At 64.9% G+C, this 18,255-nt stretch overlaps 1 protein-coding gene across 1 annotated transcript; it reads right to left on the bottom strand.

The window, feature by feature from the left end:
• Nucleotides 1-623: 623 nt before the first annotated feature.
• KIF5A (kinesin family member 5A) lies at nt 624-17,816 on the bottom strand. The gene is made up of 24 exons (XM_057409678.1): nt 17,143-17,816; nt 15,105-15,192; nt 14,629-14,702; nt 14,431-14,535; nt 13,024-13,072; nt 12,865-12,920; nt 12,680-12,767; nt 12,479-12,603; nt 12,189-12,293; nt 11,250-11,398; nt 8,798-8,946; nt 8,484-8,680; nt 8,296-8,364; nt 7,766-7,972; nt 6,901-7,047; nt 5,787-5,975; nt 4,555-4,672; nt 4,392-4,450; nt 3,491-3,564; nt 2,939-3,040; nt 2,705-2,765; nt 2,546-2,617; nt 1,845-1,949; nt 624-869 (listed from the first exon to the last, which is right to left on the bottom strand). Exons 1-24 carry the CDS (start codon nt 17,269-17,271, stop codon nt 624-626), a joined length of 2,763 nt encoding a protein of 920 aa, XP_057265661.1. The 5' UTR covers nt 17,272-17,816.
• Nucleotides 17,817-18,255: the final 439 nt, after the last annotated feature.

Here is an 18,255-nt window from a genome sequence, read left to right as displayed (position 1 = left end):
ATTACCCCCATATACCCCATTACCCCATGTGTCCCATTAACCCCCTACATCCCCATTACCCCCATATACCCCATTACCCCATGTGTCCAATTAACCCCATACATCCAATTACCCCCATATACCCCATTAACCCCCTACATCCCCATTACCGCCATATACCCCATTAACCCCCACTACCCCCATATACCCCATTACCCCCATATACCCCATTACCCCATACATCCAATTAACCCCATACATCCCCATTACCCCCATATACCCCATTACCCCCATATACCCCATTACCCCCATACATCCAATTAACCCCATATACCCCATTACCCCATATATCCCATTACCCCATATACCCCATTACCCCCATATATCCCATTACCCCCATATACCCCATTACCCCATGTGTCCCATTAACCCCCATATACCCCATTAACCCCCACTACCCCCATATACCCCATTACCCCCATATACCCCATTACCCCATGTGTCCAATTAACCCCATACATCCAATTACCCCCATATACCCCATTAACCCCCTACATCCCCATTACCCCCATATACCCCATTAACCCCCTACATCCCCATTACCCCATTACCCCCATATACCCCATTAACCCCCTACATCCCCATTACCCCCCCCCCGTTTTCCCGCGCTCACCGATGACGGCGCTGGCTCCGCGCCGCCCCGCTCCCCGCGCGCGCGCCGCCAACCGCACGCGCTCCACCTCCAGCAGGTGGCGCCGCCGCTCCTGGCGCGCGCCCTCCTTGGCGTCCCTCAGCGCGCCCTCCAGCGCGTGCACGCGGCCAGCCGTTGTGCGCAGGCGCCGCTCCAGCCGCGGCAGCTCCAGGCGCAGGTCTGCATTGTCACGTACCAGCTGCGCGCGCAGCGCCCGCGTCACCCCTCCGGGAGCACCCGAACCCTTCCGAACCCCCCCCCGGGAACACCCGAACCATTCCGAACCCTCCCCGGGAACACCCGAACCCTTCCGAACCCTCCCCGGGAACACCCGAACCCTTCCGAACCCCCCCCGGGAGCACCCGAACCCTTCCGAACCCCCCCCGGGAGCACCCGAACCCTTCCGAACCCCCCCCGGGAACACCCGAACCATTCCGAACCCCCCCCTCGGGAACTTCCGAACCCCCTCGGGAACACCCGAACCCTTCCGACACACCCCCCGGAACACCCGAACCCTGCCGGGAGAACTCCTCCGAACGCCCCCGGGGAACACCCGAACCCTTCCGAACACCCCTTTCCCCCTCGAACACCCGAACCCTGCCGGGAGCACCCGAAACCCTCCGAACGCCCCCGGGAACACCCGAACCCCTCCGAACGTCTCTGGGAGCACCCGAACCCCTCCAAACCTGCGCGGGAACACCCGAACTCCTCCGAACCTCGCCGGGAGAACCCGAACTCAGCCGGGAACCCCCAGCCCCCCCTTGGACCCGCCCGGCACGGGGAAGCCCCGCACCCACAGGCTGGGTTATGGCACCCACCCAGGCCCCCCTCACCCCCAATGCCGGCGGTCCCAGTCCCAGTGCTGCCACAAGCAGCGGGGGGGGGGCAGTTGGGTGCGCCACAGCCAAGGGGAGGGGGCAACGAAGCACCGGGCAGGGCAGTGCCCCCCCCCCAGTTATGGGGGTGCCCATGGGACAGAGATGGGGGGGCGGTAGCTTGGAGACCCAAAGCTCCAGCTAAGGGGAAGGCAGTGGGGAGGGGGGGAGCATCACCGTGTGCCCCCCAATGGCCATGCTTCCCTGCCCCCCCATCATGGGGTTTGGGGGGGCTGGGACCCCAAGATGAAGCTGGGGGTGGGATGGATGGGGTATGGCCATGGGGGGGCTGCACCCACCTGTTTGTGAACCTTTGTAAGCTGCTCCAGGTTGTTCTCAAGAAAGGAAATCTTCTGCTTCTGGGAGTGCAGCCCCCCACTGTCCTCGGGCTCCAGCTCTGCGCTCTGGGGGAGGGGTTCAGGGGGGGCAGCGGGGGAGCCCCCTGAAGGTCAGCACCTCCAAACCGGGACCCCCCAACCTGAGACCCCCCCCAAACCTGGCGTCCCCCAACCTGAGACCACCACAACCCAGGACCCCTCAACCTGAGACCCCCCCAAACCAGGACCCCCCCACCTGAGACCCCCCCAAACCCCTCATCCCCCAACCTGAGACCCGCCCAAACCTGGCATCCCCCAACCTGAGACCACCCCAACCCGGGAGCCCCCAACCTGAGACCCCCCAAACCCCTCATCCCCCAACCTGAGACCCCCCAAACCTGGCATCCCCCAACCCGAGACCACCCCAACCTGGGACCCCCCCAGCCTGAGACCCCCCCCAAACTGGGACTCCCCAGACTGAGCCCCCCCCAACCGCTCTGGCACCCCCCACGGTGCTGATCTGAGACCCCCCCCCAGACTCCCTCCAATGGCCAAACTGGGACCCCCTGACCCCCCATACTCAGACTGCGCCCCTCCCACTTGAGCCGGGCCCCCCTGCCACCCCCCCCAGTGCCCCCTTCTTTCATCTTTGACCTCCCCCCCCCATTCCCCCCCCCCCTCACTTTCTTGACTCGAGTCGTGACGTCTTGAACGAACAGCTTGCGCAGGTTGTGGAGGGTCTGGAGTTCACGAGCCTGGGGGGGGGCACAAGGGGGGGGGGGCACGGTGACCTCAACCCCATCCCACGACCCCCCCAGTCCCCCCAGACCCCCTCAACCTACCACAGTCTCCTCCAGCCCCTTGAGGTCCTGCTTGGACTGTTCATGGCGCTCATGGAGGAACCTGGGGGGGCACCCCAAGATGAGGAGGGGGCACCCCAAAAAATGGGGGGGAGCCTCAGGGGAGGTACAAGGATGTTGGGGGCCTGGAGGGGGCTTTTGGGGGGTGCTGAGAGAGGACCCCAAGTGTTGAGGGGGGTCCTGGGAATTGGGGGGGCGGTTCCGGGGGGGTCTCACGTGAGCTCCTGCAGCCGCGCAGCCTTGGCCTGCTCCTGGCGCCGCAGCTCCTCGTGCTCCCCCCGCAGCTTCTGCAGCTCCAGCTCCAGGCGCTGCGTCAGGCTGGGGGGGGGAAGGGATGGGGAGGGTCGGGGGGGGATGGGGATGGGGAGGGTCGGGGGGGGGAAGGGATGGGGAGGGTCGGGGGGGGATGGTGTGGGTCGGGGGGGAAGGGATGGGGATGGTCGGGGGGGGATGGGGATGGGGAGGGGGGGAGGGGGAAGGGGATGGGGAGGGTCGGGGGGAAGGGATGGGGAGGGGAGGGTCGGGGGGGAAGGGATGGGGATGGGGATGGGGAGGGGAGGGTCGGGGGGGGAAGGGGGGGAACGGGGATGGGGAGGGTCGTGGGGGGATGGGGATGGGGAGGGTCGGGGGGGCAGGGGATAGGGAGGGTCGGGGGGGGCAGAGGGCTCGAGCTCTGCCCCCCCCCCAGTCCCATCGCCCCAGTGAAGGGCTGGGGCTGGGAGCAGGGCAGGGGTCGGGGGCAGGTCGGGCCGGGGGGGCCTCACTCACTCCCGCAGCTCATCAATGGTTTTCTGCCGCTCGTTGAGCTCGTCCCGGAGGCGCCCGAGCTGCGAGTGCTGCACCTGGGACATGGGGACAGCGGTGACACCAGAGACAGCAGGGACACCGGTGACACCAGTGATACCGGTGACACCAGTGACAGCAGTGATACTGGTGACACCAGTGATACAGGTGACACCAGTGGTACGGGTGACACCAGGGACAGCAGGGACACCGGTAACAGCAGTGATCCCGGTGACACCAGAGACAGCAGGGACACCGGTGACACCAGTGATACTGGTGACACCAGTGATACAGGTGACACCAGTGGTACGGGTGACACCAGAGACAGCAGGGACACCGGTAACAGCAGTGATCCCGGTGACACCAGAGACAGCAGGGACACCGGTGACACCAGTGATACTGGTGACACCAGTGATACAGGTGACACCAGTGGTACGGGTGACACCAGAGACAGCAGGGACACCGGTGACACCAGTGATACTGGTGACACCAGTGATACAGGTGACACCAGTGGTACGGGTGACTCCAGGGACAGCAGGGACACCAGTGATACCGGTGACACCAGTGATACCAGTGACACCAGGGGCACTCCAATGCACCCCAGAGACACCTCCCTCCAGTGCTGCGCCAGTGACGCCCCGCAGCGCTCCCTGGTGCCCCCCAGCCACCGCACCCACAACCCCTGCCCCTGACACCCTCCTGCCGCTGCCCCAGCTCAGCACCGGGACCCTCAGCACCCCCAGGGACCCTCCACCCCTCCCGGGGGCCCCAGCACCCCCAGGATCATCCTGTACCCCCAGCACCCCAGGAACGCCTCCCCCCACTGCCACATCCCCACCGCCTTCAGGGACCCCCCAGGGTCTTGGCCGCACCAACACCCCCTCACCTTGATTTCGTCCATGTCCTGGGTCTCATCCTGCTTGCGGGCTCCCCCCTGCGCTGTGTCTGTGGGGCAGAGTTCACCATGGGGAGCCCCCCAAGTCCCCCCAGGGCCCAGGTGCTGCTGTGCCCCCAGGTGCCCCCCATTCCGCCCCGCGCCCCGTCCTCACCCTGCGCCTGCAGCCGCGCCAGCTCCTCGCTGAGGGCATCGTTGCTCTCCTCCAGGTTCCGCCTCTTGAGCTCCACCGCCTGCGTGTACTCGGTCAGGGAGCGGATCTTCGCCTCGTGCTGCGGGACCAGCGTCAGCTCCGGCCCTGGGGCACGGGGACACCCCCGGCACCCCCCGGACAGCCCCGGGCTGGGCCACGGGGGCACCAAACCCTGGGACCCTCAATCATGGGGGCACCAAACCCTGGGACCCTCAATCATGGAGACACCAAACCCTGAGAGGCTCAATCATGGGGACACCAAACCCTGGGAACCTCAATCATGGGGGCACCAAACCCTGAGAGGCTCAATCATGGGGACACCAAGCCCTGGGACCCTCAATCATGGAGACACCAAGCCCTGGGACACTCAATCATGGGGACACCAAACCCTGGGAACCTCAATCATGGAGACACCAAACCCTGAGAGGCTCAATCATGGGGGCACCAAACCCTGAGAGGCTCAATCATGGGGACACCAAACCCTGGGAACCTCAATCATGGGGGCACCAAACCCTGAGAGGCTCAATCATGGGGACACCAAGCCCTGGGACACTCAATCATGGCGACATCAAGCCTTGGGACACTCAATCATGGGGACACCAAGCCTTGGGATGCTCAATCATGGGGACACCAAGCCTTGGGACCCTCAATCATGGCGACATCAAGCCTTGGGATGCTCATTCATGGGGACACCAAGCCTTGGGACCCTCAATCATGGGGACACCAAACCTTGGGACACTCAATCATGGGGGCACCAAACCCTGGGACACTCAATCATGGGGACACCAAGCCTTGGGATGCTCAGTCATGGGGACACCAAGCCTTGGGGCGCTCAATCAGGGGGACACCAAGTCTTGGGACCCTAAATCATGGGGACACCAAGCCTTGGGACGCTCAATCATGGGGACACCAAGCCTTGGGACCTTCAATCATGGGGACACCAAGCCTTGGGACCCTCAATCATGGGGACACCAAGCCTTGGGATGCTCAGTCATGGGGACACCAAACCTTGGGACAATCAATCATGGGGGCACCAAACCCTGGGACACTCAATCATGGGGACACCAAGCCTTGGGATGCTCAATCATGGAGACACCAAGCCTTGGGATGCTCAATCATGGAGACACCAAGCCTTGGGATGCTCAGTCATGGGGACACCAAACCCTGGGGACTCCGCTCTGGCAGGTCCCCACCTGGGAGATAAGGAGCTGGCAGGAGGAGAGCTCACGCCCGGTCACCTCCAGCTTGCGGTGGCATTCAACCTGCAGGTTCTCCAGCTGCCGGCACCGCTTCACCATTGACTTCACCTCTGACTTGATCTTGCTGACATAGAGCCGGGCCACGGCGAACTCCTCCTCGATGGCCCCTGTCACCTCCACCGGCTGCACAGGCATGGGCAGTGTGGTACAGGCATGGACATGGGTTAACATCACACGGGCGTGGGCATGGGCATGGACATGGGTTAACATGGCACAGACATGGACATGGGCATGGACATGGGTCAACATGGCACAGACATGGACATGGGCATGGACATGGGTCAACATGGCACAGACATGGACATGGGCATGGACATGGGTCAACATGGCACAGACATGGACATGGGCATGGACATGGGTCAACATGGCACGGACATGGACATGGGTCAACATGGCATGGACATGGGTGTGGGCATGGGTCAACATGGCACACATGGACATGGGCATGGGTCGACATGGACATGGGCATGGGTCAACATGGCGCAGACATGGATATGGGCATGGACATGGCTCAACATGGCACAGACACGGACATGGGCATGGACATGGGTCAACATGGCATGGACATGGGCATGAGCATGAGTCAACATGGCACAGACATGGACATGGGTCAACATGGCATGGACATAGGCATGGACATGGACATGAGTCAACATGGTACAGACATGGACATGGGCATGGACATGGACATGGGTCAACATGGCATGGACATGGGCATGGACATGGGTCAGCATGGCACAGACATGGACATGGGTCAACATGGCATGGACATGGGCATAGGCAGGGGTCAACACATCACAGGCATGGGCACGACACGGTCATGGCACAGTCTGAGCATGCGCACAGCACACTCATGGCTATGGCATGGCATGAGCATGCCATGAACACCGCATGCACACAACCATGCCCTGGTGTGCCCGAGCGCACCCCATCATGAACATGGGTCCATCACAGACACGGCCCAGTCCCAGCGCAGCACGGGCACATCCCACCCGCGGGTGCCCCTCCTGACTGGGTGCCTGCCCGTGGGTGCCCCTCCCGCTCTCACCAGCTTGATCTCGCCATTGCCCAGGATGAGGCTGAACTCGCTGAGGTCCCTCAGGAGCCCGTTGAGCACCTCGGCTGCCCGCGAGCGCTGCTGTGCCCCGAGATCCAGCACCCGTTGCAGCTCCGACTGCAGCGACAGCGACAGCGCCTGCGGCACAGACACAACACACCAAATAGCCCCAAACCAGCCCCAAACACAACAACAGTGCCTGCTGCATGGACACACCGTACCAAACAGCCCAAAACAGCCCCAAAACCAGCCCCCAAACACTTCAAACACAGCAACAGTGCCTGCGGCACAGACACACTGCACCAAACAGCCCAAAACAGCACAAGACAGCCCCAAAATTACCTGAAAACCAGCCCCAAAATTACCTGAAAACCAGCCCCAAACACACCGACAGTGCCTGTGGCACGGGCACACCGCACCAAACAGCCTAAAACCACCCCCAAACCAGTCCCAAGCAGTGAGAGCACCTGCGGCACAGGCACACTACAACGAACAGCCCTAACCAGCCCAAACAGCCCCAAACCACCCCCAAAACCACCTGAAAACCGGCCCCCAAGACAGCGAAAGCGCCTTCGGCACGGACACACTGCACCAAACACCCCAAACCAGCCAAAACCACCCCAAAACCACCCTCAAAACAGCCCAAACACAGCAACAGCACAATTAGCGTGCTCTATCGCCCCCTCCAGGCTGCCGCCGGTACCGCAGCTCGGGTGCTCTATCGCCCCCTCCAGGCTGCCGCCGGTACCGCAGCTCGGGTGCTCTGTCGCCCCCGCCAGGCTGCCGCCGGTACCGCAGCTCGGGTGCTCTGTCGCCCCCGCCAGGCTGCCGCCGGTACCGCAGCCGCTCCGCTCACCTCGGTGCGCGCCAGCTCGTCGCTGAGCCGCCGGTTCTGGCGGCCGCTGTCCTCCGCCTCCTGCGCTTTGCGGTCGTAGCTCCGCGCCAGCTCCTCCAGCGCCGCCAGCACCTCCGTCACCTCGGCCCGGGCCGCGCCGTGCTCCGCCCGCAGCGCCGCCAGCTCCCGCCGCGCAGCCTCGCCCCCTCCCCGCGCTGCCGCCAGCACCTGCAGGGGGAGGGTCCCGGGGGTCATCGTTGGGGGTCGCGAGGGATCGGGACTGGGGGGGGTGTCCAAGGGATCCAGGTGGGGGTCCCAGAGGGGTTCATGGGGGAGGGGTTGAGGTCCAGGGGGTCGTGGTGGGGGTCCCGGGGGTCCCAGTCAGAGAGGTTCCCATGGGCACTGGATTAAGGGTTCAAACGATCAGGGTGGGGGTCCCAGAGGGGTTGAAGGGGGTCCCAGGGGGTCATCAAGGGGTTCCAGCAGGGGAGGAGGTTGCAGGGTCAGTCAGATAGAGATGGAGGACGTGGGGGTTGGAGGGGGACCCTCACCTCCTCCTGGTCCAGCATCTGTTGCTTGAGCTTCTCCATGATCTGGCTTTGCTGGTTGATCTCATCATCCTGGGGAGAGCACAGGGGGGCTCACGCTGGCCCCGAGGGTCTGGGGCAGTGGGGGACATCTCAGGGGGCACCCAGGGGCTGCTGGGGGGTCTGTGGCAAGCCTCTTTGGAGGTGCCCACCTTGTCATCCAGCTGCTTGTAGAGCTTGCGGATCTCCTCCTCATACTTGTGCCGCTCTTCCTCCGAGATGTGGATGACGATGGAGGAGCTGTTGTCGTTCAGGGGGGTCTCGCTGGTGGGTCCTGGCCCCGGCCCCTCGGCCGGCCCCACCTCGGCCTCAGCCCCATTCAACTGCTCCGTCTCGGGCACGGCCTCTCCTGGGGATGTGGCCTCAGCTCAGAGGGGTCCCCTCTTGATACTGGGCTCCCCTCGTGGGCACTGGGGTCCCCTCATGGACAATGGGGTCCCCTCCCGGCCCTGGGGTCCCCCCTCACCGCTCCGCCAGCGGCTCAGCTCAGCCTCCAGCTTCCCGATGGTCTCCTTCAGAGCCTTGTTCTTCTCCTTCTCCTTCTCGTACTTCTTCTTCCACTGCTCGGCCGTGAGCTCCAGGTTCACTGATGCTGTGTTCTTGATGGTCTTGGCCCTGGGGGGGGGGGGGCATCCCTCAAGTGAGAGCCCTCCCCAACACCCTTGTTCCAGAGATGCCCTGAAGTGCCCCCAACAGAGACTCCCACCAGGGGCCACCACCAAAGAGGGCTGTTGGGGTGCAGTTGTGTCCCATGGGTGCTGTTGGGTGCAGTTGAGTCCCATGGGTGCTCTTGGGTGCCATGGGTGCAGTTGTGTCCTATGGGTGCAGTTGGGTGCCATGGGTGCTGTTGGGTGCCATGGGTGCAGTTGGGTGCCATGGATGCTGTTGGGTGCCATGGTCGCACTTGCGTGCCATGGGTGCAGTTGGATGCCATGGGTGCTATTAGGCGACATGGGTGCTATTGGATGCCATGGGTGCAGTTGGGTACAATGGGTGCAGTTGTTTCCCATGGATGCATTTTGGTCCAATGGGTGCCATGGGTGCAGCTGTTTCCCATGAGTGCAGTTGGCTACCATGGATGCAGCTGGGTGCAGTTGTGTCCCATGGATACAGTTATGTCCCATGGGGGCAGTTCTGTCCCATGGGTGTAGTTGGGTGCTATGGGTGCAGTTGTGCCCCATGGGTGAAGCTGAGTGCCATGGATGCAGTTGTGTGACATGGGTGCAGTTGGGTCCCATGGGTGCTGTTGGGTGCCATGGGTGCTGTTGGGTGGAGTTGGGTGCCATGAGTGCAGTTGTGTCCCATGGCTGCAGTTGGGTGCCATGGGTGCTGTTGGGTGGAGTTGGGTGCCATGGGTGCTGATGGGTGGAGTTGGGTGCCATGGGTGCAGATGTGTCCCACGGGTGGAGTTGGGTGCAGTTGTGTCCCATGGGCTCAGTTGGGTCCCATGGGTGCAGTTGTGTCCCATGGGTGCGGTTGTGTCCCATGGGTGCCGTTGTGTGCCATGGGTTCAGTCGTGTCCCATGGGTGCAGTTGTGTCCCATGGGTTCAGTCGTGTCCCATGGGTTCAGTCGTGTCCCATGGGTGCAGTTGTGTCCCATGGGTGCGGTTGTGTCCCATGGGTGCGGTTGTGCCCCATGGATGCAGTTGGGTGCCATGGGTGCAGTTGTGTCCCATGGGTGCAGTTGGGTGCCATGGGTGCAGTTGTGCCCCATGGGTGCGGTTGTGTCCCATGGGCGCGGTTGTGTCCCATGGGTTCAGTCGTGTCCCATGGGTTCAGTCGTGTCCCATGGGTGCAGTTGTGTCCCATGGGTGCAGTTGTGTCCCATGGGTGCAGTTGTGTCCCATGGGTGCGGTTGTGTCCCATGGGCGCGGTTGTGTCCCATGGGTTCAGTCGTGTCCCATGGGTGCGGTTGTGTCCCATGGGCGCGGTTGTGTCCCATGGGTTCAGTCGTGTCCCATGGGTGCAGTTGTGTCCCATGGGTGCAGTTGTGTCCCATGGGTGCAGTTGTGTCCCATGGGTGCGGTTGTGTGCCATGGGTTCAGTTGTGTCCCATGGGTGCGGTTGTGTCCCATGGGCGCGGTTGTGTCCCATGGGTTCAGTCGTGTCCCATGGGTGCAGTTGTGTCCCATGGGTGCAGTTGTGTCCCATGGGTGCGGTTGTGTCCCATGGGTGCGGTTGTGTCCCATGGGCGCGGTTGTGTCCCATGGGTTCAGTCGTGTCCCATGGGTGCAGTTGTGCCCCATGGGTGCGGTTGTGTCCCATGGGCGCGGTTGTGTCCCATGGGTTCAGTCGTGTCCCATGGGTGCGGTTGTGTCCCATGGGTTCAGTCGTGTCCCATGGGTTCAGTTGGGTGCCATGGGTGCTGTTGGGTGGAGTTGGGTGCCATGGGTGCAGTTGTGTCCCATGGGTGCAGTTGTGTGCCATGGGTTCAGTCGTGTCCCATGGGTGCAGTTGTGTCCCATGGGTGCAGTTGTGTCCCATGGGTGCAGTTGTGTCCCATGGGTGCGGTTGTGTGCCATGGGTTCAGTCGTGTCCCATGGGTGCAGTTGTGTCCCATGGGTGCAGTTGTGTCCCATGGGCGCGGTTGTGTCCCATGGGTTCAGTCGTGTCCCATGGGTGCAGTTGTGTCCCATGGGTGCAGTTGTGTCCCATGGGTGCGGTTGTGTCCCATGGGCGCGGTTGTGTCCCATGGGTTCAGTCGTGTCCCATGGGTGCAGTTGTGCCCCATGGGTTCAGTCGTGTCCCATGGGTGCAGTTGTGTCCCATGGGTGCAGTTGTGTCCCATGGGTGCAGTTGTGTCCCATGGGTTCAGTTGTGTCCCATGGGTTCAGTTGGGTCCCATGGGTGCAGTTGTGTGCCATGGGTTCAGTCGTGCCCCATGGGCGCTGTTGGGTGCCCGGCGCTCCCCCCCCACCTCTGCCCGAAGAGCAGCGTGGAGCGGGTCTCGGCGTCGTTGTAGCTGGAGGGGGAGCAGCAGATGAACATGGTGGTGCGGCAGTTCCCGCCCAGCGAGTCCTGCAGGATCCGCGTCATTTTGCTGTCCCGGTAGGGCACGTAAACCTTCTGCGGGAGGGAGCAGCGCTTCAGCACCGCCGCGCGGACAGCGCCCGGCGGGGCAGCGGCAGGGGTGGTTGTGGGGCAGGAGGGGAGGTTGTGGGGTAACAGGGGTGGTTGTGGGGCAGGAGGGGTGGTTATGGCGTAACAGGGGTGGTTGTGGGGCAGCAGTGGTGGTTATGGGGCAGCAGTGGTGGCTGTGGGGCAGCAGGGGTGGTTATGGGGCAGCAGTGGTGGCTGTGGGGCAGCAGGGGTGGCTGTGGGGCAGCAGGGGTGGTTGTGGGGCAGCAGGGGTGGTTATGGGGCAGCAGTGGTGGCTGTGGGGCAGCAGTGGTGGTTGTGGGGCAGCAGTGGTGGCTGTGGGGCAGCAGGGGTGGTTGTGGGGCAGCAGGGGTGGTTGTGGGGCAGCAGTGGTGGTTATGGGGCAGCAGGGGTGGCTGTGGGGCAGCAGGGGTGGCTGTGGGGCAGCAGTGGTGGTTATGGGGCAGGTGGTTGGTGGGGCAGCAGGGGGTGGCTGTGGGGCAGCAGTGGTGGCTGTGGGGCAGCAGGGGTGGCTGTGGGGCAGCAGTGGTGGTTATGGGGCAGCAGTGGTGGTTGTGGGGCAGCAGTGGTGGCTGTGGGGCAGCAGTGGTGGCTGTGGGGCAGCAGGGGTGGCTGTGGGGCAGCAGTGGTGGCTGTGGGGCAGCAGTGGTGGTTGTGGGGCAGCAGTGGTGGCTGTGGGGCAGCAGTGGTGGTTGTGGGGCAGCAGTGGTGGCTGTGGGGCAGCAGGGGTGGCTGTGGGGCACCCCCCGGGTCTCACCGTGCCCTCTGCCAGTGCCGAGATGACGTTGCCCAGCGCCGAGAGCGATTTGTTGATGTTCTTGGCCTCGTCCAGCACCGCTCCCTCGGCCCCGGTCTTGCTGACCTGCGGGGCCGCAGGCTCAGGGACCCCCGTGAGGCCCCCCCGGCCCAGGAGCCCCCCTAGGGACTGGCCCAGCACCGGGACCCACCTGAGACACCCCCCCCCCCCAGGGCCCCCCAGTCCCAGGCTCCTCCGCCCCCCCCATCCTGAGCCCCACCGCGGTCCCGCAGCGCCAGGGCCCCCCCCACCTTCTCGCTCCCGGCCAGGTCCACCAGGTAGAGCTTCCCGCTGAGCTTCTGCTCCGTCTCCATGTTCTCCTGCTTGATGTTGATGAGGAAGATGCTGTGGCTGCGGGAGCTGTGCTCGTTCATGTCTGCGGGCAGGGCAGAGGCTGCACCCACTGCGCCCCACGGCCCCCCCAGGGCCCTCCGTGCCCCCCCCGTGCTCACTGGTGACCGCCACGTGCCGGTTGGATTTGCCCTCGTCGATCACGTCCAGGATCTCCTCGGGGCTGGACACGAAGCGCTCGGTGCAGCCCTGGGGGGCGGGAGAAAGGAAAGGGGGGGGGGGTGTTGGGGTCCCGGAGCCCCCCTCTGGGGGTGCCCCCCCCCCCCCCCCCCGGGCTGCTCCTGACCTTGACGTAGGGAACCCGGTTCTTGTCCTCGTGCACCGAGAGGTTGGTCTTGGTCACTGGGGGAGGACGTGGGGTGGTGACCCCCAGAGGAGCTCCCAGTGCCCCCCAGTGCCCCTCCCTCGCCCCTCCCCCCCCTCCCCCCGCCCCTCCCCCACTCACTGTCCAGCAGGTCCCGGATCTTGTCCAGATAAATTTCAAAGTAAGAAACCTGTGGGGAGGGGGGCGGGGAGGAACCAACCTCTCAGTGCCCCCAGTGCCCCCCAGTGCCCCCAGTGCCCTCAGAGCCCCCCAGTGCTCCCAGTGCCCCCAGTGCCCCCCAGTGCTCCCAGTGCTCACAGTGCCCCCAGTGCTCCCAGTGCTCCCAGTGCTCACAGTGCCCCCAGTGCTCCCAGTGCTCCCAGTGCTCCCAGTGCTCCCAGTGCCCCCCAGTGCTCCCAGTGCCCCCCAGTGCCCCCAGTGCCCCCAGTCAGTGCCCCCAGTGCCCCCAGTGCTCCCAGTGCCCCCACTGCTCCCAGTGCCCCCAGTGCCCCCAGTGCTCACAGTGCTCACAGTGCCCCCAGTGCTCCCAGTGCCCTCAGAGCCCCCCAGTGCTCCCAGTGCTCCCAGTGCCCCCAGTGCTCCCAGTGCTCCCAGTGCCCCCAGTGCTCCCAGTGCCCTCAGAGCCCCCCAGTGCCCCCAGTGCTCCCAGTGCCCTCAGAGCCCCCCAGTGCTCCCAGTGCCCCCAGTGCCCCCCAGTGCTCCCAGTGCTCACAGTGCCCCCAGTGCTCCCAGTGCTCCCAGTGCTCACAGTGCCCCCAGTGCTCCCAGTGCTCCCAGTGCTCCCAGTGCTCCCAGTGCCCCCCAGTGCTCCCAGTGCTCCCAGTGCTCCCAGTGCCCCCAGTGCCCCCCAGTGCCCCCAGTGCCCTCAGAGCCCCCCAGTGCCCCCAGTGCTCCCAGTGCCCCCAGTGCTCCCAGTGCCCCCAGTGCCCCCAGTGCTCACAGTGCCCCCAGTGCTCCCAGGGCCCTCAGAGCCCCCCAGTGCCCCCAGTGCTCCCAGTGCCCTCAGAGCCCCCCAGTGCTCCCAGTGCCCCCAGTGTCCCCCAGTGCTCCCAGTGCTCCCAGTGCCCCCAGTTCCCCCCAGTGCTCCCAGTGCCTCCAGTGCCCCCCAGTGCCCCCAGCATTCTCAGTGCCCCCAGTGCTCCCAGTGCCCTCCAGTGCTCCTAGTGTTCCCAGTGCCCTCCAGTGCCTCCAGTGCCGCCAGTGCTCCCAGTGCCCCCAGTTCCCCCTAGTGCTCCCAGTGCCCTCAGTGCTCCCAGTGCCCTGCAGTGGTCCCAGTGTCCCCCAGTGCCTGAAGTGTCCCCCAGCATTCCCAGTGCCCCCAGTGCTCCCAGTGCCCCCCAGTGCCTGAAGTGTCCCCCAGCATTCCCAGTGCCCCCAGTGCTCCCAGTGCTCCCCAGTGCCTCCAGTGCCCCCCACTGGCCCCCAGTGCCCCCAGTGCTCCCCAATGCTCCCAGTGCCCCCAGTGACCCCTAGTGTGCCCCAGTGCCTGAAGTGCTCCTCAGCACCCCCAGTGCTCCCAGTGCCCACCTTGATGTGGAACTCGAGGTTCTCGTCCATGGCGTAGATGTGGTTGAAGATGTCGCGGGCGATGCGGGGGATGATGCCCATGCCCTGGGGGTCGTGCAGCTTCCCCTGCGCGCCGAGGGGAGAGGAGCAGAGGGACCCCGGTGGGTGCCGCGGACCCGGGGGTGCTGCCCCCCCCCTCCCCCATAGCCCCCCCCTCACCTCCATGGTGTGGGTCTTGCCCGAGGATGTCTGCCCATAGGCGAAGATGGTGCCGTTGTACCCGGCCAGCACGTCTGCAGGGGGGAGGGTGCACACGAGCCCCCTTGGGACACCCCCGGACCCCCATGGACTCCCCCAGAACCCCAGGGACAGCCAAAAGCTCTGTGACCTCCCCAAGGACCCTGAGATCCCCTCCGAGACCCCCAATGGTCCCCAAGGACCCCTGAGAGACCCCAAAGGACCCCTCAGCACCCTCGAACCTCCCCCAGGTGCTGCGGAGCCCAGGACCTGCTGCACCCCCCCCCCCCCCCAAAGGACCCTCCCGAGCATCTCCCCTAGCAAACATCACCCCCCCCCAATCTGCTCCTGTCCACCCCTGCACCCTCCATGTCCCCATGGATGTGGGTGTCCCTGGAGGAGGGTGCCTCAGCCATGACCCCCACAGGGCCCCCCCAAGGCCCCCCCCCCGGCCTCACCCTTGACGATCTGCATGGCGCAGGCATGGTAGACCTGCTCCTGGGTGGTGTTGGGGGGGAACACGCGGTCGAAGACGTAGGTTTTGCCCTGGGGAGGTGTGATGGGGGTCAGGAGACACCCCCAGAAGGTGCTGGGGGGCTGCAGCAGGGTGGGGGGGGGGCGGTCAGCTCCAGTGAACCCCAGTGAGGGAGGTGGAAGGTGGCCGGGGGCCTCTCGCACAGCCCTGGGGCACTCGTAGTACCCCCCCCCCCCCCCCCCCCCGCCATGTACCCTGGAACCCCCACAACCCCCCAGTGTCCCCACCCCCACAGCTACCCCAGACCCCATAAACCTCCCCATAGACTCCCATAGACCCCCAAGCCCCCCATACTGCCCCATAGACTCCCATAGACCTCCAACACCCCCATACTGCCCCATAGATTCCCATAGACCCCTAACCTCGCCATACTGCCCTATAGACTCTCATAGACCTCCAACCCCCCCCATACTGCCCCATAGACTCCCACAGACCCCTAAATCCACCATACCACCTCATAGACTCCCACAGACCCCCAAGCCTCGATACTGCCTCATAGATTCCCATAGATCCCCAACTCCCCCATACTGCCCCATAGAATCCCATAGACCCCCAACCCCCCCCATACTGCCCCATAGACCCCATAGATACCCAACCCCCCCCATACTGCCCCATAGACACCATAGATACCCAACCCCCCCCATACTGCCCCATAGACCCCATAGATACCCAACCCCCCCCATACTGCCCCATAGACCCCCATAGATACCCACCCCCACCCCCCACCTCATAGACTCCACATATGCTCAATCTCACCCCACAGCTTCATAGACCCCATAGCCCCTCCCAGCCCCTCTGGACACCATCGTAGCCCCCTACTCTCCCATACAGGCCCATAGACCCCCATAGACACCCCCAGCCCCCCATAGACACCTAATCCACTCCTGTACATCTCTACATATACCCATCAGCTACCCATAACTGCCATAGGCCTCCGTAGGCCCCCATAGCACCCCAGCCCCCCGTAGGACCCATAGACCCCCATAGAACCCCAGCCTCCCAAGCCCAATAGACTCCCACTCCCCCCAGCCCCCAATAGGCCCTAGACACCCCCAGCCACCCTACACCCTTAACGCCCCCCACCCCCCCATGGATCCCCAGAGAAGCTCAACCCCCTCAGCTCCCCAACGTCCCCGCACCAATATACCCCCAGACCTACATAGGCGCCCATGGAACCCTCAGCCCCCCCAGCTCCCACAGCCCCCATAGCCCCCCACAGCCCCCATGGCCCCCAGCGCCGGTAGGGAGCTGTCCAGGTCCCGGTGCTGAAACGCCGCAGCCACCCCCAACCACCGCATCACGGACACGGGCACCACAGTCCCGCCCGCTCGCGGTCCCGCACCCCTCATCCACCGCCATTGCCGTACCCCCCCCAAAGCCCTGCATCCTCCCCCCCAGCCATCCCCGCAACACCCCGCATTGCGCCGGCACAACCGCACAGCGACACCCCCCCCCTACAGCCCCACTGCAGCCCCATGGGAGATGCCCCCTCCCCTCCAAGGAACCCCCGCCTCAGGGCCGGAACCTCCCCGTACCCGGGTGAGGATGTTAATGGGGGGGGGGCGTTATACCGGGGGGCGGGTGTCCCTCAGCCCCCCCCTTCACTACGCCCCTAACAAAGGGCAGGGCCGCAGTGGGGGGGGGCTGCGGCAAAAACAAACCCCCCTCAGTGATGCTTTTGGGTCCCGATCGTGCTTCCCCCGGGGTGTCTCGGCTCATTGTAAACACCACCCCCCCCCCCGGCACTGGGACAGACTGGGGCAAACTGGGAGCGCTGGAACATCAGGAATGGGGGGGGAGGGGGCTGAGAAGAAAGCGCTTGAATGGGGGGAGGTCTTTGGGCCACACCCAGGGTGACCCCCCCAAACCAGGTTCTACCCCATCAAGCTGACCCATATCCCGTCCCCCTCCCTCAGGCCGGTTGTCCCCCATCCTGGTGACCCTCCCCTCCCCGCACTCACCCCCACCACGACGCTGTCATCGCCCTGGAACACGGGCAGGAACCGATCCCCACGAAGGATCTCGGCGGGGCTGAGGGGCCGGAACCGGCACAGGACCTTGATGCTGCACTCGGTGCTGGGCTCGGCCATGGCGGCACCGGGGGGCAGTGACAAGAGTTTAGGGGGGAGGACACGGGACCCGGAGAGAGGGCCCAAGGGTGCTTCTGGGACCCGGGAGGGTGCGGGGAGTCACCCGGGGATGCGGGTGATGCCCGAGAGTGCTGCTGACAACAGGAGGGTCAAGTGGTACGCGGGATGCAGGTTGCTCTCTGGGGGATGCAGGCTAGTACCCAGGGATGCAGGATGCTGTCCGGGATGCAGGGTGGTACCCAGGGATGCAAGATGCTCTCCGGGATGCAGGGTGGTACCCAGGGATGCAGGATGCTGTCCGGTGGTGCAGGGTGGTACCCAGGGATGCAGGATGGTACCCGGGGGTGCAGGGGGCGGCGGGAGGGCGGTGCCGGGGTGGGGGAAGCTCCGCAGCGCTCCCTGCTCCAGTGACCGCGCCGCTGTCGCCGCTGCAGCCCCGGTACCGGGTGATGGGGAGGGGGGGAACCGCCCCCCGCCCGTTCTCCCCCACCCGCCGTGTTAAGGTGGAGCTGCCAGAACATCTTAAGGTGGACGGAGATGATGGGGGGAACGCTCCCCCCAAAGTGCTGATTCACTGCGGGGGGGTGGGGGGGGGGCAGGACGGTGGCGACTCTGGTCCGGATGGGGGGGGGTGTGTGTCGGCACAGGGCCAGTTCCCTCCCCCCCCCGGGGAATCCACTAGCTCTGACTCATGCCCCTGCCCCCCAGCACTGAGGCCGGGCACATTCGCCTGTGCCCCCCCCCCCCATCTCTGCCCCCCAAAACCACGCCTGCATGGAGCCCCCCCGGCACAGCGCACCCCGAGCACCCTCCCTTATGTCACCCTTGCGGGTACCCTCTGTGTGACCGCCCCCTTGTGTAGCTCCCGTGGGTACCCCCCATGTGCCCCCCACGTCCCCCCTTGTGCCCCCCACATCTCCAGCGCCCCCCCCGTTGCCCCCTTGCGCTCCCCGCCCCCTCTGCGCAGGCCCCGCCCCACGCGCC

This window comes from Pezoporus wallicus, unplaced genomic scaffold, assembly GCF_028554395.1.
Source record: "Pezoporus wallicus isolate ANWC-B61680 ecotype Strahan unplaced genomic scaffold, APGP_CSIRO_Pwel_v1 contig_13785, whole genome shotgun sequence".
Lineage (NCBI taxonomy): Eukaryota > Metazoa > Chordata > Aves > Psittaciformes > Psittacidae > Pezoporus > Pezoporus wallicus.
Note: the sequence above shows the minus strand (reverse complement) of the source record. Positions and strands in the feature narration are given on the sequence as shown.